Raw genomic sequence first — 23,368 nt, 5'->3', positions numbered from 1 at the left:
TAATACTAACAGTGCAACCATGAGAAGGAAAACAGATCAGACTAAAAAAAACTTTCCATTAGATCCTGAGTACGAGTTTCTCTACTGAAATTTTGCAGCAGTAACATCATATGAAGCCTGTGTGTTGGTGTTTTTCTGTGTTTACCTCTACGTAGAGAATGGGGAAGATGCCAATCTTGTCTCCCAGCATGCCTTCTGCCCAGTTCTCGTCCACTCTCCTAATTACCGTCAGTACCTCGTCCTAAAGGAAGACAGCGAGACCTCACATTCATAAACATACATACACAGCATGCATGTCATATTTAGACCATTTTCTTTTTTTAAATGCAGAATATTGTTAAAAGACACATTAAAATAAAGCACCTAAGAATTCCTTCCTGAGGCATTTGAATTATTACATTTAAACCTCCTAACTACAAATTCTGCATCCAGACACTGTCCATGGCATGTTTTATACTAAACTGGATTCCAGACTTTTTTTGCTCGAGACCCAAATAAATCAATTTTATGTCTCCTCAGGACTCAAATTTAAAAAAAAAAAAAAAAATATTCATGAATAACCATAGTGTCTGCATTTCCACCCTCAAAACAGTACTGAATGAAATGGTTTTGCAGCAAGGATGGAGCAACCATTACATAAATTATGTTTCTATTATCAACAATGAAAGTAATGTTAAAACAGCCAAAGATCCTGTGTTTATAAAAGTGACAGAACATATGTTTTGGCAATGGTACGATATGGTTCACTTCCTGTCCTGTAAGTGGGCGTGGTCAGAAGGGTTGACAACATGGTTGAAGGTATGGTTACAAACTAGGTTTAAATTAAATAATGATAAACTAATATTACTTTTTAACAGATTCATTCATTCATTCAAATGAATGAATTTAAAAGAATGAATGAATGAACGTTAAGTAAATGTGGCACTTGTGACAAACTTGGACAAAGTATCCTGGTACCATCATTGGCAAACTGACCTTTTATTCATGTTGATGGTTTCTGTGGAAAAACCACCATTGTATGTATTTTTACTGCAAGCTTTGTGGTTTTAACATTGACCAGACTTTCATAAAAATGTGTTATCCTTATTTTTATTGAATCAGCACTCAGCTTTTTTTCTTTTTTTTGGTTCGGATAAATGTCCTTTAGAAATAAGAACCCATTGGAACCAATTGTGAAAATGTGCAGTAAAATTGCAAGCATCTCCACACATTTTGCATGGTGAAGTCTTTAAAGAAGGTTCAGTCAATCTTGCCTGACCCGAGCCATCCACTTCACAGTGAATTTGTATTTCTTCCATCTGGTCGCAGATTTTAAGAGCTAAAATGCAGGATAACAGACTGAAGAAATCCTTTATCCCTGCAGCGATTGGGTTATTAAACGATCCGATGTGATATTTACGTTATTTATCATTGTGTGGGTTCAGAATGTTGGTCGTATTTTATGTTATTCTGTTGGCTGCACACAATTTCCCCCTCTTGGAGATAATAAAGATTTCTTGAACCTGAACTTTGGTGACTTTGGGGCGGAAGAATTGCTCGGCCCTATAAATCATGTTCACTTCTCCCAGTGGAATTAGTGCGACTGGATCTGCTGCTAGTGAACCTTCTTGTTCTTTGTTACAGCAACACACAGACAGAAACTAACATGTCTCATATTATTGTCAGGTATTTTGGGAACTAGCTAAAAAAAAAAGCTACATAATAGAATAGAATAGAATAGAATAGAATAGAATAGAATAGAATAGAAAAATAGCCAACAAAACACCAGTTTAACAGAAAATAAGAAAATAGAGTGAATATAAAATTACAAAAGCTAAAAATAAGATGAGAAAATAGGTTAAAATATAAATTTGTACAATTTGTAAAGTAATGTAAGAATAGAGCTAAGTAGATTAAAAAAATAAGACTAGACAAAATATGAATGAATGCAAATTTACAGTGTTAACAGTATGTATATCTATGAACGATATAAACAATATTAACAGTATGTCTTACCTATGAAAACAGTATATATGTCTATAAACAGTATGTATATCATGAACAACATTAACAGTATGTATTGCCTATGAAAACAGTATATACATAAACAGTATGTATGTCATGAATACCATTAACAGTATTAAAAGTAAGTATTGCCTATGAAAACAGTATACATATCTATAAACAGTATATGTATCATGAGCAGTATTAACAGTATTAAAAGTATGTATTGCCGATGAAAACAATATGTATATCAGTGAAACAGTATGTATATCATATATGTATCATGAACAATATTAACAGTATATATTGCCTATGTAAACAGTACGTATATCTATAAACAGTATGTATATTATGGATAGTCTTAATAGTATGTATTGCCTATGAAAACAGTATATATATCAATAAACAGTATGTATATCATGAACAATATTAACAGTATGTATTGCCTATGAAAACAGTATATATATATCTATATACAGTATGTATATCATGAACAATATTAACAGTATGTATTGCCTATGAAAACAGTATATATATAAAACTATAAATAGTATGTATATTACGAATAGTATTAACAGTATTAAAAGTATGTATTGCCTATGAAAACAGTATGTATATCTATGAAACAGTATGTATATTTATAAACAGTATGTATACCTATGAACCTAAGTCTATATAAAACAGTGCATTTATATTTTAATAAATATTGAATAAGTATTGCGTTGTTATTGCAGAACAGAGGATTATTGCATGACTTATTGCACTTAATGACACACTTTAGGTCGTGACTCTAATGTTGGGAAGGCCAGTTTTAGTCTAATAGTCTTGTTTCAGTTGATTTATACTGTTGTATTTTAATAGGTATAGCTTTTATACTGTGTATTCCTTCACATAATGTATGTGTGTATCAGAAAGCCTTTAAAGATATCCTGTTAACCAAACGCGCACACACCCACAAAGTATTTTTTCATGGTGAGCATATTTTTCCCTGTGCTTCTTCGTCTTTCCTCAGATGAATATGGCGGTCTTTGTTGGACCATTATGGACTCCAGTGATAATACTGGTAAATGACTGTGTATTGTTCATACTGAGTAATTACTTCCCACACTGAGAAAACAATATCACACACACTGGTTCTGCATGACAACACGCATTGGGCACACCACAGGGGCTTGTGCCTCAGCGCGAGTGTACAGCTTTTTCTAATCTTCAATCATTAACCTGTTGATTAGTTTGGCCCTAAAACACAAAATAACATGAACAATAGGCAGATCGTAATCATGTGTTAATACGGATTTAAAACCCAGCTATCTATGACTTTGCTTTTGCGTGTTATGAGTCTAAAGTGAACCGTACGGTGTAATTTAATCATCTTTCTTTTTCTCTATCTATGGACTTAGAGAGAGGAGACACAGTGGATATGTCGAGCATTCAATCCTTGCACAAATGAGCCTCTGTAACAGCAGAAACAAAATGATAAGCTTTGAGGAACAGAGGAGCACAGGGAATACAAATTACCATTCACATCGAGCTGTGTCTTGATGCACACTGTAAGGGGCACGTTTGTCTTTGGAGACATCAACACGACTGCAAGTTTCCCATATGATGATGTATAGAGGTCTTCACTAGATCAAATTGTGCTGAGGCCAAATCCCTACCTCATTTCACACAAAATATACGCCCACAGTCAACGAAAATGCATCACCATGGAGATGAAATATTTCACTATATATCTGCTGATAAAAATAAGAAACAAGATCTTGATGCGACTGATGCGACTCCCACCCTCAATCATCAAGGTAATCCTGCAGTTACAAATTTTCAGATATTTTACACTGTATTTGGGTTTGGCTTTACAGTCGTGGAAAAAATTTTTAGACCATCCTTGTTTTCTGCAGTTTCTTGTTCATTTTAATGCCTGGTACAACTAAAGGTACATTTGTTTGGACAAATATAAAGATAACAACAAAAATTCTGAATTGAGGAACGACAAACGGCCAACGTAGCAAAAAGCATAATAACGTCAAATAATTGTCTTATACCTGCATAAACCTCATAATCAAACTCATCTGTGTAGAAGAAACGCTACCATTTCATCATCAAACTGCCTCCTTTTCCTTTAAAGCTGTCTCCAGTGGTGAAAACAAAAAATGGTGCCTATAGCTTTTTTCATAGAGTCATTTTGGCGAAGTTAAAAAAAAAAAAAAAAAAAAAAAAAAAAAGAGTACTTTAGGTTTAAATTATTCAGAAATATTGAATTAAGATGGTAGATGTGTTTTTGTTGTTGACTTTTTTTTTTTTTATCTTTTATTTGTTATTATTATGGTGTAAATGCTTGATGCTGTACACATTTAAGTTGACGTAAGCAGTGTAATAGTTGAAAAGGATAAGCAAAAAAATAAGCTTTTGCTTCTAGCCTATTCCTTTTTTGGTTTTTATGTTTATTACAATTGATGTACTGAGTGCAATGACTGATGTAAAACCAAAAATAAATTTATTCATTCATTTTCTTCTACTCTAGAAGTTGTTTCTTAATGGTTCTCATCCATTCTTGTCACTTTCTGATGCTTTGGTCAAAGGCCCTGCACCGTTGGTTTTCCTCATCATGGGAGACCAACAGAATGACTCGCTAATCATAAATCTGCTGGACCATCTGTGTAAATAACCTCAGTTCATATCTCTTTAATCCAAAACATAATGCTGTTATTCTAAATACTACGATGATTTCTGGTAATTTTTTTTTTTTGGGACACTTTTTATTTATAGTCATTTTAATTTTTACAAAGAACAAGAAAGTGTGGTCTAGGGATGACAATTATAACATAAAGATGCATACAACATCAGCCGTTTTTAGTTCCATTGTCTCCAGCGCAGTTTTCCCAGCTCCTCCTGAAGCTGCAGGGTGAAAGTCATGCATTCCATAAGTCTAATATTTTCTACAACTGAAATGAAAAGGTCCATTGTGGGTGTTTCCTTCTGCAGCCAACATTTTGTTATGGCTTTTTTAGCTGATGTCAACAAAATCTTTAGGAGGTAAACATCTGAATCCAGTTCATCTTGGGAAGTAATCAAGGTACAATATTGATTTCTGGTCATTTTTTTTTTAAACACTTCGAAGTGGAAACACTACCTATAGCCCCTTAAATAACAAATCCGATCAATGGTATGCTTTGACTTTTGACAAATACAAAATCATCGAAGTGTGAAATCCACTGTTTGGAGTACTCTAGTGAGTCTAGACATCACAAATGCCCAGACATGTCAGTTTTTGTTTTTTTTTTTGATTAAGGGATGCATTTTCACTGTCAGTATACATGGTATTACTTTTGTGATCCCACTTGAATCTTTCCATCAGTGACACATACAGGGTGGGGAAGCAAAATTTACAATATTTTGAGGCAGGGATTGAAAGACAGTGTATGACCAATTAGTTTATTGAAAGTCATGAGAATTTATTTGCCACAAGAAAATTGACATAATAGAAAATGTTTTTATTCTATGTGTCCTCCTTCTTTCTCAATAACTGCCTTCACACGCTTCCTGAAACTTGCGCAAGTGTTCCTCAAATATTCGGGTGACAACTTCTCCCATTCTTCTTTAATAGTATCTTCCAGACTTTCTCGTAATAGTTTTGCTCATAGTCATTCTCTTCTTTCCATTATAAACAGTCTTTATGGACACTCCAACTATTTTTGAAATCTCCTTTGGTGTGACGAGTGCATTCAGCAAATCACACACTCTTTGACGTTTGCTTTCCTGATTACTCGTATGGGCAAAAGTTTCTGAAAAGGTATGGATAATAGTGTTAGGTATGATTATGACATCAATATATGTTTGGTTTCAAAACAACTGACGTAGTGCCTGCTGAGAAAAAAACAACTAAATGTTCATTGTAAATTTTGCTTCCCCACCCTGTATAACATCTGTCAATTTAAAGAATTATTTTACAAGTTAGCAAAGTTACTTTGACATAAAAATCCAACTGCCTGTGTCCACTGTGTGCTGAAAGTGTCTCTTCAGATCTCAATGTGACCAAGTTTGAAGTGGATTTCACCTCGTCTGGTACTTTTTCATTTCTTTCTCAAGAGCAAGGTGAAATGTGCTGAGGTGATGGTCCTTTTTAGTTTTGATGAGACAAAAGAAGTAGTCCACCGAGCCCTTTCACAGAAAACTTTTTTTTTTTTCCAACAGGCTACTGCTCTCGTACCTTGCACAATCATCTTTTAACAGCTAGACGTTATACATTTGATCCAAAAGTTCAATCAAACAGAATCAAAGCATTATATGTCACTCATCAGACTATTCTACATTTTCCTATCCCACGAGGCACATTGTAAGGAGCGGAACTCCCTATTGGACCCATCTACGACCATAAAACCACAACCAATGAGTAACTGACTCATCAACAATCATCCCCTCAAAGTTTAGAGAGGTAATTTAAAGTTGTACCCCTAAAAAGTTACGTATTGTTCACAGTCAGTGAGACTCATTTCACTGCTTTTGAAGGCAAGATATGGATTAAAAGGTGAAAACTGCATCTCCTTTGGGAAATCAGCACACAGAGCTGGTACTTTTTATCCTGTTTGAAGTTGCTCTGGTTTACATTTTCAGGACCAGACTGAAGAGCAGAGGCAGGGGTAATAAATTATTACTGTCCTACAAAAGAACAGCCTGGGTTAACACTACAGATATCAGTTTGCCTCTAGTAAGTAGACCAACCATCCATCCATCCATCCATCTCTCCAGGGTGTGTGTATGCGTTACCTTGCTGAAGGCCAGACAGTCTTTATCCTGGTCTTTGTCTTTGACCTCAAAGTCATACAGTGCTTTGCCCTGTGGTGGAGTCTGGCTCAGGGGACGCAGAAGCTGGATGTAACTAGCAGGCAAGAAACCATGGCAGCCGTTGAGCTCACCGTGATACCAGTTGTCATCCACCTTACGACGCAGGATGATGATATCGCCTTTGGAGAACTGCAGATCTCCGGGTTCTTTGCCCTCATAGGAGTAGAGGGCTTTACCACAAGGCAGTGCAGGGATGTTCTACAAAAACACACAAACACACAAAAACTGTTGATGTACATAAAAATAAAAACCTGACACAGATAGATTTAGCCTGTTAGCTAACCTTTGGGCTAATCTGAAGAGTCATAGGAAGATTAAGAGAAAAGAAAAAACACATTATGATACATAAAAAATTAATATTTTATTTTTGCTTTTATTATTGACAGCAGCTGTGTTTCCATAAAATATTCAAGAAATTTGAAAATGCAAATATGTGTAATTTCATTACACTGGTGTGGCCAAAAATCAGTGCCACATTGTGTCCGCAGTTGGTGCTGTAGGTTGTTACACATGGCTCAAAAAAACAGTAGAAGTAGTAGAGCATTCTGTTGTTGATTTCCGTCTATAATAGCAATGATGTTGTTTTTTTATGGATAAGAAAGATTAATAATTTGGTCTCCTCATTAGTCCAAATGACTTGTTGGTCCAGACAGGATTTTACACTTTATCAGAAAATCTGGGAGGATGCAGCAAAGACTTAAATGTCCGCTACATCAGAATTTACATAAAAAGTTTTTTTATGCACATTTGCTTTTTTTTGTTGTTGTTGCACAAAACAGCAAAAACCACATCAAGAGAGAGAAAAATCTTTAGTTCCTCCAATTTTACCCTTTCCATGAACATTTTTTAAATGCAAAATGTCAAAATGCACATTAAATATTATAGAAATGCATCCAGTGGGAAATAGAAAGAAAGGAATGGAAATATAGGAGAGTGAGATGGGGAGGTGACATGCAGAAAAAGAACTGGGTTGGAAATCAAACCTCACTATTGCTTTATAATGTTTCTCTTTTGAGTGAATTTGAGATCCAACAGGTTAGAAAATATACAATGCAATGAATTAGAGCTGCACAACATATCGTTTGAGCATCGTTATCGCGATGTACGTGTGCGAATTAGTCACATTGCAGGTCCTGCAATGTAGGAGGCAAATGAACTCAATGTGTTCTCATCTAATTTCAACGGTACCTGAGAAATACTGTACGCAGCGATCCACCAATCACAATCATTCTTAATCAGTTTGCTGAAGCAGACCACGCCCCTGCATATGGAGTGAGTCGCTGGTAACAATATTGAAAAATGAGCAACAAACAAAAGAGAAAATCACTGAAAACAAAGACTTGGTACCAAAAAGAAAAGCAACGTCAGTTATCTGGAATTATTTCAGCTACAAGAAGGATGATACTGAAACATGTGTTCTGTATTGATAGTGCCTTACACCTGTTGCCACAACAAGAGGAAACACAACTAATTTGTTTGACCATTTACATCAGCACCACGCAACTATTATATTCTCCTGAATAGATTTTTATATTGCAACATACAGGGGTTGGACAACATAATGGAAACACCTTAAAACATCAACAAAATATAATTTAATATGGTGTAGGTCCGCCTTTTGCGGCAATTACAGCCTCAATTCTCCGAGGTATTGATTCATACAACTTGTGAATTGTTTCCAAAGGAATTTTAAGCCATTCTTCAGTTAGAATACCCTCCAACTCTTTTAGAGACGATGGCGGTGGAAATCGACATCTTACTTGAATCTCTAAAACTGACCATAAATGCTCAATAATGTTGAGGTCTGGGGACTGTGCCGGCCATACGAGATGCTCAACTTCATTAGAATGTTCCTCATGCCATTCTTTAACAATTCTAGCTGTATGGATTGGGGCATTATCATCTTGAGGTGAAGGTGTTTCCATTATTTTGTCCAACCCCTGTATATTGCAGGGTTAAAAAAAATTGCAATGTCAGTTTTTTCCAATATTGTGCAGCCATTCAATGAAAGTCTTTTTACAGAACTGCATGATTATATAATTTCACATCTACAGAAAAACAACACGTGGTTGCACAGGAAAATCCCAGACTGGAGATTTCAGCCATTTCTACTCGCTTTAACTACGCATCAAAGATAAAGTTTGTCTTCCTCTTAGCTCCTGTTTAAAGTGTCCTCAGCTGCAACTGGGTACTTTCATTTCCTGTTGTACTTGTGCTTGGTAAGTGCACAATACTCACATCCTTCTCCAAAAGAGACACTTTTCTTTTCTACTCTCAACTTGTTGCTTTCTGCTGCCAAACATATTACCTGTTGGTTATCTAACCCAGCAGACAAAAGCCTCACAGAGAAAAGACTGCAGTAATTAACATATAGGGTGATGTGCCAGGTGTATTTTTACATAAAACCCATGCACACTGCACTATTAGACAAAGACTAAAAAAGCAGTGCTGTCTCGCATTGTGCCACGGTGCCCACCTTTTTTTGGAGTGCACCTTAAAAAACTCGTTGACACCTGCACATCCAGAGAATTGTTATGTTTCATTATATTGTTCAAAGTGAGCGTTTGGAAAGTGTCACTTTGTGCCATGCCTGGAACAAATGAGTTTCAAGCCTGCTATGTGACACAACAAAAAAATGTATTGCATTAGTCTATATGCTGTTTTGTATTCTTGCTATTTTCACATTTGCGATACCCCATACTGGTACAAATGGGGCTTTGATTCCTGCAGTGATAAGTGAATTAATTCAAATAAAAAAGAAAGTAAAGATAAAAAGCTAAGAGGCAAACTGGCTTTGAAGCAACAAAAAAAGTGTAAAATCCAATATGTTGCAAACTGTTAGCCCTGGAGACAAATTTGTAGAGCATGGATAGCTGGATATGTGCTCCAAGTTACGTTTTATTCCCCTAGCAGTGTGTGAGATATGACTGGTTATTAAAATGTTTGCCAGGTAATTGCCGCTCCCACCTTGGGCAAACACAGTAATTTTGAAAATGCCAGTGCAGTGTGATGCATTACTCTCTGGAGTTTCATCAAAATCAGGACTGTGCTGTCTAACTTATCACTTGTCAAAAAGAGACATGCACTGACTCACTCATTTCTTACATGATGCATACATTTCACAATATGAGAAATGCTTTTTTAGCATATTAGAGCCACATAAGAAAATAAAAACACTTGTCACTATAAGAATAAAGTCAGAAAATATCAAGATAAAACATGTAATTTTATGAGAAAAAGTCAAATACAAAAAAAAAAGTTATAGTTTTATGAGAATGAAGTCATAGTTAACCCTATAATCCCAAATGTATCATATGTGACACATGAGTTTAGAAGCCCTCTACATGATCGGTGTGATATTTTTGCTCTTGAAAAACCTCATGTATACAATTAGATACATGCAATACACAGATAATCCACCAGGGGGAGGAATTCATTCACCAAAGGCCTTTCCAGTGACACTACAAGACTGTCATTAATGAGGAAGGAGGAAGAACTTTGTCAATTTTGAAAAGAAATGACCAATTTGTTAGACATGTTTGTGTTATATTACGTTTTTTATATAATGTTTTTGTTTGTTCAAAAATAATATTTGAGCATTGAGACCTAATGTATCAAATATGATACAATACTGAAACTCATACATAGAAATTAATATTTGAAAACATTTTTTTTGGTTGTTCAGAAGGACCAATAAAGGCACCAGTTTCAAAGAACTGGAATTTTCTGTCAATGATTTAATGGTTCAGGCTTTACAGGGTTAAAAAAACGGAAAATAATGTTGTACTTTTATGAGATTAAAGTCCTCATATTTCAAGAGTAAGCCATAATATTATGAGAATAACATTTTAATTTAATAACAGGTGGGAAATATATCAGAATTTACCAGAATCAAGTCGTACCCACTTGTCACATATTGGAGAACTTGGAACATTTTGCAAGGTTATACTTTCATTAGGGGTTTACCCACGTTGAAATACTGAGCCTATTAGCCCCGCCCACCATCAACACATTAGCATTAGTCGTCCGGTCCAACAGAAATGAAAGTTGCTGCTACGCTTGTTGCATTCGCTTTAACCAGAAACTCTGTCATCAACAAGGCTTAAGGTTTACAATTTCTAAATTATGACTTTTTTTGCACTATCGCAAATTTATTTTGAAAATATTCCAACTTTAATCTCATAAAAGTAAGACATTATTTTCATTAAATTATGAGTGTTTTAAAAAAATTACATTATTCTCATAACATTACAGCTTTATTCTCAAAATATTATGACTTTGCTCTCGATGTTTTTTGTTTCTTTTTGTTTTTTTTTTTAATATCATTTTTTCTCCTGTTTTGCTATCGCATTGGTGTTACATCGATGAACCATGTACTGTACTGACTGTTGTTTCACGACCAAAATAAACTAACTAACTAAAAAAATCATGGCTCTCTTTGTATTCGACTTTATTCTCATAAAGTTAAGGGTTTTATCTTGATATTCTATTACTTTATTCTCATAGTGACAAGTCTTTTTATTATCTTATCTGGCCCAAATATGCCAGTGTACTATTTTTTATCAGTATAAATATAAAGAAAAATATATCAGATTCAGACAAACCAAACAAACTGACTTTTTAAAATAAAATGTCCACATTTTATGCTAATACAATATCAAAGCTACATTTCTATACAACCTGAGACACCCTGATACCCATCTTCACAGCTCACCTTCGTATCTTAACATTTACCTTCACACTCTAATAAACACTTTCACCCACACTTAATACACTGAACATGTTCTTGAAGGAGACAGGTATTAAAAGGGAGTTTATCTTATACAGATTCCACGTAAACAAACACCAGCGTGCAGCAAAAGAGACAATGCGTGAAAGAGGACAACTTCTTTTCTTCCCAGAGAACGTGTTTACAATTCTACCAGTGCACACGCTCTCACACACACACACACACACACACACACACACACACACACACACACACACACACACACACACACACAGGCAGACAGACACACACACAGTCCTATTTTTTTAATACACTCACATACTGGCTGATTCTCCCCAGACGCCACATTGAAGAGAGGAGCCTCAGGCTGCACCGTTTGACTGTTCTGAGATCAGTGGTGATGCAATATGACGAAAGACACACACACACACACACACACGCAAACACATAAAATACATAAAAGAACTGTTACTGTGACTGCTTTTACTATAATTATACCACTGCCACCTGTAACCACTAATGTACAGTGCCTAACACACCTACATATCAATAGAATGACATCTATAAAAGAACAGGCCTGGGAACTTCAACACTGACCCAACTGCATACAGATATATATTACTTACAGGGTTCCGACAGGTTTCTACAAGTTAAATTTAAGACTTTTTAGGACCTGTTTAAGACTACTTAGAACAGAATTTAACACCTTTTTCACAGCCAATTTCGCGACCTTAGTGACAAAAAAATTTGTGACTCCTGGAATGTAGGAAAATGTATTTATTTACTCCAACACCTTGATTCCCACTGTTCCGAGTTATTTCTCACCGGGGGCTGAAAAGTTAGTGATAATTGGTTCCTAATTTCAATATAATGGTCGGGTCGGAACAGGTTGAACTGAGTAACGTTACTTACTTTGCAGCTTGAACACAATATAATGAACCACAACTTAAGACATACCATATCAATTTCAATACCTTTTAAAGACTTTTTTAAGGTATTAAATGCAGATTTGTAAATTCAAGACTTTTAAGACCCCGCGGGAAGCCTGTACTTATGTATGGTTTTACTTTAAAGTTATTATCATAGTTAAGGCCAAAACAAAGAACTGGCTTAAGACTGATGTTTCGTCTTACAAACAATTGCTTTCAATCATAGATGATATACTTGTCATGGAACATCTTACATATAAACTGAAGTTGAAAGAAAATCTTTTCATGAAAAACTGAGGAAAATGGCTCACATTCAGAGGAAAATGTATCTATTAAGGGACCTAAACATAATCTGACACAAACACAGGCTGTTCTTTTCATTTGTTTGCTTTTCTGTTTTTTTTGTTTCTTTTCCTGCTCCTCAACCTGAGGAGTTTGTATTGTACTGCTAAAAATGAGAAATGAATACATTTGTATTTATTCATTATTATTATTATTATTATTATTATTATTATTATTATTATTATTATTTATTTATTTATTTATTTATTTATTTTATTTTATTTTAAATTAGACATTTACATAAACATGTACTTAGACATAAGGAACCACACAGACACAATACAAAAAAATTTATACAACAAACCTACAGACCTATTAAACACAAAAAATATTTAAAAAAAAAGAAACAAAAAAAAACAAAACAAAACACAACAACCACAAAAAACAACAACAACAAATCAACTCCTCTTTACAATGTTCAGGGCTGATTAAGAGCTAATATAATGTATACTAACGAGAAACTTCTCCATCCAGAGGACATAGGAGACAGCAGGACACTCTTGTTGACAGTAGAGAAAAAAAGGATTCCATTGTTGATAAAACAAATTAATTTGTCCACGAACAGAAAACTTAATCTTTTCCAACTTTAAAAAGAAAAGTAAATCATGCACCCATTGCACAAAAGTGGGTGCCAGAGCTTCCTTCCACTTAAAGAGAATAATACGACGGGCCAATAATGTACAAAAAGCTATCGAGTCACTTTGGGAAGAAATAAATAAAAATATTAAATGTTTAAAAAAAAAAAGTTATTATTATAGTTATTACAGGTTTATTGACTAGTGCACACTTTCTGTTTCTGTTTTATATGGAAATGTGTGATCACAATAAAGAACCTCAAACCTTGAAGTTCTGCCCATTCCACTGAGAAGGTGTCAATTCCACCATTTACACATATGATGTTTGTCAATGTAAAACATTATTTTGCAGGTGAAGAAGCTTGCAGTTCGTGGTAAAGACAGTAAATTAACATCTAGTTTTAGAGGTAGTAAAAACACTGAGAAAGCACTGCTTCTTGAAATTTAAAAAAGGTGTTTTGTTTGAGGTGGTATTTGGATTAGGACATAGTCAATGGTGGCCAAAATTATCAGAACACCTAACAAATGTGAAAACAGTTACCTTTTGCCTCCAAAATATGATTTCATTTCATAATAGTAATGAAATATGCAGATAGTAGGTCTGAGCACAACAAATATTAGATGAAGTGAGTCACTGTTTTTATCCACTTTTAACTTTAATATTTACTTAATGAGCAGAATAGACCTTGTACATTCAACAGAATCACACAGTCCTAAGACTCACCATCAGCCCCAGTTTAAAACCCATAAAGACCCAGAGACCCGCCAGCGACCAAATGCATCTACTCATCTATGATGTTTAATACCTGTTGATGCACTAATCCTATTAAAACATGCAAATAATTGGTGTAAAATACAGTTTGTCATCTTTTCATGGTCATCAGATATGACCAGTTTGGATGTTCATAGTTACCATGGAAACACTGTCATCTTCTACAACATTGATTAATCAGTAAAACCCATGGAGTTGGATCAATGACAGCGGATGGAGATGCTTGGTTTATGTTCAGTTATTGATGTATTTTACTGAAAAAGTCACTTTTTCTTCAGTTTTCTATGTTTTTGATATAACCCTCAACTTTACTCTTAGCTTTTATGAACATCTATATGACCAGCAAATTAAATAAAGGGAAAAAATACCTGATTTACACTGAAAAATAGGGCTGTAAGAATATATCAGTTCTGCAATATATTGCAATATTTCATTTCATGATACTGTATCGATATTAAAAAGTACTGTATCGATATTTTAGGTATTTATTCAAATGCAAATATTGCAGAGGTTCATTTTGGTTTTTTGGTTTTTTTCTTTGTTTATATTTTATTTGTTATTCTTTAACACTCTTTTATTAAATAATGTTAGTTCCTTTGTTGAGATTGAACTAAAACACGGTTCTGATGTTAGTTCTGCAATAATACAATATGAACATTTGAACAGGATCTTAAACTGTAATGTCTGTAAAACAGAATTTAAGTTTGAACACAGGAACATTTTGTGATAAAACATTAGATCCTGTTCTGATCAAATAAAAATGTGTTTAGTATTTGTGCGTATTTCTGATGTAATTCAATTCTTCCAGGAAATAATCTTAAAAATTTTTTAAAAGTATTTTTAACAGTATCTTGATATATTGTATCGTGGTCCTAGTATTGTGATTTGTATCATATCACCAGATTCTTGCCAATACACACCCCTACTGAAAAATGTAAAACAGAAAGGATAATAGTGTAATAAATGGCAACAAATCACTTAACAAAGATTGAATAGAGAGAAAAATTCATTTAAGAACAGCCACAGAAGTAGCACTGGGTCTTTATGTGTTAATTAATCACACCTGACAATGATACACAATGAATTTTCTGTGAAGGAATATGGTTTATATCAGGAAAATGACTTAAATCTCCTTATGATAGCTCTATTCTAGGATTTACAGAGCATAATGATGACTGTGTAGATATTATATTAGTTTTATGGGTACTTTAATGGCCAATTACAAAAAAAAAACTAAACAAACAAACAGATGACACCTCTTAAATATGCCAAGTGTTCTAATAATTTTAGCCATCACTGTATGAACTCCAAGGCTCCATTCTATCTATAAAAACATCTATACATCATTGTATTTCGGCATCAAGTCCTCATTAGGAACACAAAGCCTCATTGTTTCCTGAGTAACATCTTGTTGTGTGTGAAACTGCTCTGAATCTCTTGTGGAATATGATACATGCCACCAACGCCGCCGTTACCTCGACATATTACACCTCATTCTTCGAGAGCAAAGTGAAAAAGTATTAAAAGATGCAATAGTCATTACAAGCCTGGTCATGTTGAAGCTGTGGAGATGTCCTCAGAACAGATGGTGGGAAAAAAAAGCAGCATCACATCCACGACTTTAATGGTGTAGTCTTTATAATTATGTGTTTTTTAATGTATGTGTTTTATTTCAAAGTGCGACTTTCTTGACTTGTGAAATTATCTGTTAATTTGACAAACATCATAATGTGTAAATAATGCATCAAACGGGGCAAAAAAATGAATATAATACAATTTCTTTTCTGAAATAATGTCCCACAGTGCAATATTAGACTGGATTAGATGTTCGATACCAAATCTCAACACCTAAGGAGTGAACTTCAGAGTCACATGTTTGTTAATGGTTTTATATTAACAGTCAGCTTGAAGTTGTGGTGAATAGATTTATTTTTATAAGCTGTAAAACTGGTTTAAGTGGTAAAGTAGCAGGGTGTGGAAACATTTAGAGGAAAAAGGAAAAGGTTGAGAGGTTTTATGTGTTGTGAAACAGCTTTGGAAAATATATTGAAACACTTGTACAGGAGTGTATAATGCATATTTTCTTCTAGTTAAAATGGAAATTTGTGGTGAATAGATGTCTATCATTTGTATTGAAGCCAAGGTATTAAATTTTTAACATCCTATCAGAGCCACCTTTTACTCTGGGTGTTAGAAAATATTGGTTCTGCAACATATTGCGATATTACATTTCACAATGCTGTATCGATGTTAAAAAATACTGTATCGATATTTTAGGTATTTATTCAAATGCAGATATGGTGGAGGTTCATTTTTGTTTTTTTGCTTTTCTTTATTTGTTTATGTCTTATTTATTATTATTTAACACTGTTTTATTAAATAATGGTTATTTGAAGCATCCTAAAAGTACTTTTTACTGTCTGAGAGAGGCAGATGTTAGTTCCTTTGTTGGAATTGCACAGAAATAATGTTATGATGTTAGTTATGAACTAATAGAAAATGAACATTTGAGCAGGATCTTAAACTGTAATGTCTGTAAAACATAATTTAAGTTTTAATACAGGAAAATTTTGTGATATAGCATTAGATCCTGTTGTGATCAAATAAAAATGTGCTGAGAGGGAAAAGGAATAAGTTGAGAGATTTTATGTGCTGTGAAACAGCTTTGGAAAATATATTAAAACACTTGCACAGCAATGTATAATGTACATTTTCTTCTAATTAAAATGGAAATTTGTAGTGAATAGAAGCCTATCATTTGTATTGAAGCCAAGGTATTACATTTTTAACATCCTATCAGAGCCACCTTCCACTACAGGTGTTAGAAAATATCAGGTCTGCAATATATCGCAATATTTCATTTCACAATACTATATCAATATTAAAAAGTACTGTATCAATATTTTAGGTATTTATTCAAATGCAGATATGGCGGAGGTTAATTTTTGTTTTTTTGCTTTTCTTTATTGTTTATATCTTATTTATCATCATTTAACGCTGTTTTATTAAATAATGATTATTTGACGCATCTTAAAAGCACTTTTTACTTTAATTCCTTTGTTGGAATTGTACAAAAATAATGTTATGATGTTAGTTATGAACTAATAGAATATGAACATTTGAACAGGATCTTAAACTGGAATGTCTGTAAAACATAATTTAAGTTTTAACACAGGAACATTTTGTGATATAGCATTAGATCCTGCTGTGATCAAATAAAAATGTGTTTAGTAGTTGTGTATATTTCTGGTGTAATTCAATTCTTCCAGGAAATAAAAAAGAAACAAACAAAAAACTGCCTTTTCAACAGTATCGTGATATATCGTATCGTGATCCTACTATTGTGATTTGTATTGTATCGCCAGATTCTTTCCAATACACACCCCTGCTTTTTACTAACTCTACGCACTTGCAAACAAAGCAGAGATGATGTAAAAGAAGGACATGAGAAAGGAGGAACACTGAAAGAATAAGATGAGATGGAAGAGGGGGAGGCATGTAATTTTACAGAGGTGAGGTCTGTAATTAAGTTGTAGAAAAGAGAATTGATACGGTCAAGACATTCATCCAAAACGCTCCACAGGTGCAAGCGATAGGTGGAGTGAAAGCCAAGTCTGAGAAATGATAGGAAAAGGAAAAGAGGCAGGAGCAGAGGATGATGAGGGCAGAGAGGAGGAGCATATTTACCTTCGACAAGGAAGTTATGTTTTTGCCAGCGTTGGTTTGTCTGTCTGTCTGTCCGTGTGCAAGACAACTCAAAAAGCTATGGACGGATTTGAATGAAAATTTCAGGAAATGTTGATACTGGCACAAGGAACAAATGATTACATTTTGGTGGTGATCGGGTGGGGGCATTGATCTGCCTTGGCGGAAGTCTGCGCTCTCCGAATACTTTTCTAGTTTTTTTATGTTCAGTTAAGGATGTATTTCTGCAGTTTTTCAGTTTCTGTTTTGTTCTAATAACCTTGGAATTTACTCTGAGTTTTTATGAATGATCCGTTACATAGAAAATACATGTTTTTTTTTCACTAAATAATTCAAAATAGAGTGGATTATACAGTAAATTGTGATAGAAAAGGCTGAATGTAAAGAAAAAGTCATGTGGAATTGGACACAAAAATATTTCTAAGTCTTTAAGGGTTAATAAAAAATTTCAGAAAGAAATATTCAGGCTTTTTCATTGCTGTTTGTACAATTACTCACAAGCTGTACTTATTACCTCCACCAAGGAGGTTATGTTTTTGCCGGCGTTGGTTTGTTTGTCTGTCTGTCTGTCTGTTATGGACAGTTCTGGATGGATTTGGATGACAGTTTCAAGAAATGTTGATACTGGCACAAGGAACAAATGATTACATTTTGGTGATGATCGGGGGGGGGGCTGATCTGCCTTGGCGGAGGTCTGCGTTGTCCGAGTGCTTTTCTGGTTTTTAAATTTATTTACTTAATTATTTACTTACTTACTTACTCACTTATTTATTTATTTATTTTCTTTCTTTCTTTTCCCCCTAAGCTTCTTTCTATACTATTATTTAAAACCCTTTCCAGATTTCTCGATTCTGTATACCCATATCCTTTAACCCTTTTACTTATTAGACTGGCAATTTTGTTCTCATTCTCTCTTCTGTTTCCACCTGGATATGCACAACCCACAAAAAAAAAAAAGAAAAAAAATCATAAATAACCACACACACACACACACACACACACACACACACCCATCTTTGTTTTACTTAATGTCTATGTCTTATGAATTCTCTTTTGTTTGTTTGTTTATTTGTCTTTGCTACCCCTGTCATAATATTTTGTCGTGCACTAAATAAATGGGAAAAAACCCCCGCAAAAACAAACAAACAAAAAAAAAACCAAAAAGAGAGGAGGAGCATCACTTCCTCCTTTCCTTTCCTTTCTTTTCCTTTCCTTTCCTCGTTTCTCCTCTCCCCGTTTCTCCTCTCCTCTCCTTTCCTCTCCTCATCTTTCACGCCTTTCTGTCTTTCTCCTTACCCTTTCATTTTCATCTCGTCTTTGTTTCTCTCTCCCTGGGGCCCACAGACTGGGGTGACCTCCTGGAGGTTGCTGGAGGGGCTCATCGGGGAGTTTCTGGGTTCGTTGCTCAGTGGAGTGAGGTCGTTCAACAACCTGCTTAGGGCAACAGTTAAACCTAAGGGGAGCCAGTTTGTGTCTTCATCAGGTCAAACTGCGTACGATACAATCCCATTTCAGTGGTCTAAATAAAATCAACCTTGTTTGTTGGATTCCAAACAGATCTTTAGTGCAGCTATTGACAACACAAACCATACAGGAAACAGAAGTTATTTGTGTTTTTTTTTTTTTTTTTCATTCTTTGTTTATTCGGGTAAGCAGATCATACAAAACTTCCCTTTTGGGTTCAATTCAAAGTCCACACCTCAAATGTGAACAAAGAGTAAGTTGCTAATTCAACTTTTTTAGTAAAATATACAAATATAACAAGTGGGTGGGAGAGGGATTACTCCGCTTCTTCATCAACAAGATAAAACACATTAAGGTGTGTTTGTTTACATTAACCTAAACAGAAATGTATAGCATGTAAATGTTTTCACCTAAATCATATATTCAATTCACATCAATTACAGGTTTTGCATAGTTTGTCCGTTTTGACTAAAGTTATTTGTGGTTTTACTGTGGTTGTTTAAAAACACAGCTAAGCTAACAGAGCTATAATGTAAACTATCAGCTAATGCAGCATGAGGATTATAAAATATAGTGATATTTTGACCAGCTATAAATTTTAGTTGGAAGAAGAAAACTTAATGATACCATAATACAGATGCATGTGAACAATGTTTATTTTTTTATATGGATAGTTGTGTTATGAAATGGAAAGAATATATTTGTTGTTTTTTATATGGGTATGGTTAGGAATTGGATATAGTTTATTTTTGATAAGTATATTACTGCTAAGAAATGATAGTTTAATTTTGTGCATTATTGTTTTGAAACGTTTAGTGTACTTTTGTTTCTGATATGTTTATTATAGTCATGAAAAGGACAGAGTATTTTTTTTTGTTTTTTAATATGTGTATTTTTGTTATGAAAAGGACACAGTTTATTTTTGTTTTTTAATGTGTATTCTTGTGATGAAATGGACAGAGTTTATTTTTGTTTTTTAATATGTGTATTATTGTCATGAAAAGGACAGCACTTATTTTTGGTTTTAATATGTGTATTCTTATTATGGAAAGGACAGAGTTTATTTTTGTTTTTTATATGGGTATTACTGACATGAAATGGACATAGTATATTTATTGTTTTTTATACAGGTGTGGTTAGGAATTGGACATAGTTTATTTTTTATAAGTATGTTACTGCTAAGAAATAATAGTTTATTTTTGTGCATTATTGTTATGAAATGGATAGTGTACTTTTGTTTCTGATATGTGTATTATAGTCATGAAAAGGACAGAGTATTTTTTTTTTGTTTTTTAATATGTGTATTTTTGTTATGAAAAGGACACAGTTTATTTTTGTTTTTTAATATGTGTATTCTTGTTATGAAATGGACAGAGTTTATTGTTGTTTTTTAATATGTGTATTATTGTCATGAAAAGGACAGCACTTATTTTTGTTTTTATTATGTGTATTCTTGTTATGGAAAGGACAGAGTTTATTTTTGTTTTTTATATGGGTATTATTGACATGAAATGGACATAGTATATTTATTGTTTTTTATACAGGTGTGATTAGGAATTGGACATAGTTTATTTTTGATAAGTATGTTACTGCTAAGAGATAATAGTTTATTGTTGTGCATTATTGTTATGAAACAGATAGTGTATTTTTGTTTCTGATACATGTATTATAGTCATGAAAAGGGCAGAGTTTATTTTTGTTTTTTTAATGTGTATTTTTGTTATGAAATGGACACAGTTTATTTTTGTTTTTTAATATGTGTATTCTTGTTATGAAATGGACAGAGTTTATTTTTGTTTTTTAATATGTGTATTTTTGTTATGAAATGGATGGAGTTTATTTTTGTTTTGATATGTGCACCATTACTGTTATGGAAAGGACACCGTTTATTTTAATGTGAATGCTGCTGCTGCAAAATGGACAGTCTATCCTTGATATGGACAGCAATTTAGTGTTTTATGCTTAGTCAGAATTTAGTCTGATGTGTGAGGATTTTTTGAGTTACTTATGGAATCTGACATAGGAGTTTAGGGTGGGTGAAGGATGGAGTAAGGGGGCGGGAGGTTATACGTTAAACTTCATCCCTCTCTGTTTTGAATGGTTTACTTTCTTTTTTATATAATTTTTTTGTTGTTGTTGATTTTATTGCAAATATTCAAAATAAATAAATAAACAAACAAATATGTGTGAGCTTTATACTTTATTCAGTGAGTAATACGCTAGTGTTGATTTAATACTACTTAAAAAAAACACCTTTAAGCTTTTCACCCATCCTCTTCCCCCATGCCCTTGGCTACTTAATATACTACAACAGTATAAATGCTTTGCTTAGTGTTTAAACATCTCCTTAATATGTGCACTTCACTCCATTAACCATCTGGCAAGTTTATTTTTTGGCATCACCCTCCACACACTGTAACACACGCATATACAGTATGTATGTAACAGTACGTCTATAACATCAGTAGAACAAATGTAACATTTAATTATTGTTTCGTATGCATAAGGAAATAGAATCCATTAGAAAAACAATTTTACAAATGAAACACTGTGAATAAGCCAATTTTAGCTGCAGCTGGGAAAAAAGACATATTTAAAGCTGTATTATCCACTTTTTTTCCCCCTACATGGGAGTGCATGGCTAAAAAAAAAAAAAAAAAAAAAAAACTCCCAGGAAATCCGCCTTAGAAAATTGCATGCTGCCTGCATAATAACACAATCAAAGTTTTCAGCTTTAATTTATGGCAACTTCTTACAGGCAAACAGCTTTACATACAATAGTCACATCAAGAGAGCATGGTGAGGATTAAGTAGCAGCAAAAAAGGGCAGAATATATGACACATTTAGGGCAAAATTATTCTGAATTATTCACTGTTTCTTAAGGTGGAATCCAGTTAAACAATAAATAACTGAAGACTATCTTGTTTTGTTGTGTCATTTATTCGATATGCCAGTAATTTCCACCATGCTGAGAAAAACAAAATCTCTGAATGGCCATTTCCTACAGACTGGAAAGCTTGTGTACAACTTCTTCTCTTCTGCTGTCAAATGTTGATATGACTTTATCCAAGCAGTCGATATTTGGTAAATTACAATTCACATCAGGAACTTAAAGCTGCAGGAGTCAAAAAGAGGAAAAAAACCAACAGGGTTTGTAAATACACACCTTCCCTCTGCAGCTCTTTCCTGTCAGTCAAAAATAAAAATACTAAATATTAACATAGAGTCGAGTTTGATTCTGATCAGTGATAAGCGAATACAGCTGTCACTTATGTCTTTAATCCGCCTACTTGCCTGGAAGCACATCTGATTGGACAAAACTTCCATCATTTTTTTTTTTTTTAATTATTTATTTATTTATGCATTTATTATTTTTTTCTAATGTAATCATGATAACCATCTCCATTAACCTGAATAAATATAGTCAGTTGAAACACAAATAACATATTTATCATTATTTCCACATCTTTTCCCACTGTTTCACCAGCACACCTTCAATTAAAATATCTTGTTGCATCCCAGTCTTCCTCTGGTAAATGCAACAGCGTGATTTAACAATAAATACAAATGAAGATACAGATTAATTCATTGCAAACAGATAAGCTAAACAAAACACAAATTAATAAACAACCAATCACGAGTCTACCAGTCAAATGGCTCTTCTTCATAAGGTATAAGTGCATAATTAAACTCTTGTTAGGCTTATACTACCAGGGTGGCATAAAGTGAACAGAACAGACAATAATGTCATTACTTGCAATTATTTATACAACAATAGATAATTAACTCAAATATTATTGCAACAGCCCTGATTACAATATACTGGAAGGTGGAAGGTTGTGAGAGACTTTTGCTGAATGATGTAAAAAGAATATCTAGCACAGGAACTTTAACCCTTTCATGCATGAATTATCAGAACCTTAATTAAGATTTTTTTTTCCTGAGTGTTTTTATTCCTCTTTAGGCGTGAAAAAACAAACAATGTGATTGAATTTCTTTTTAAATCAACCTGTTTTTCATGGAGTT

The 23,368-nt window shown here is 33.7% G+C and overlaps 1 protein-coding gene across 1 annotated transcript in view; it reads right to left on the bottom strand.

Moving 5' to 3' along the window:
• The window catches only part of LOC115412945 (E3 ubiquitin-protein ligase SH3RF3-like), a 237,235-nt gene that overhangs the window by 83,180 nt on the left and 130,687 nt on the right, over positions 1-23,368 (bottom strand). The window contains 2 exon segments of the mRNA XM_030125629.1: positions 146-241; positions 6,748-7,023. Coding sequence (XP_029981489.1) covers positions 146-241; positions 6,748-7,023 — 372 coding nt within the window.

The sequence above is a fragment of the Sphaeramia orbicularis genome, chromosome 21, assembly GCF_902148855.1.
Source record: "Sphaeramia orbicularis chromosome 21, fSphaOr1.1, whole genome shotgun sequence".
Lineage (NCBI taxonomy): Eukaryota > Metazoa > Chordata > Actinopteri > Kurtiformes > Apogonidae > Sphaeramia > Sphaeramia orbicularis.
Note: the sequence above shows the minus strand (reverse complement) of the source record. Positions and strands in the feature narration are given on the sequence as shown.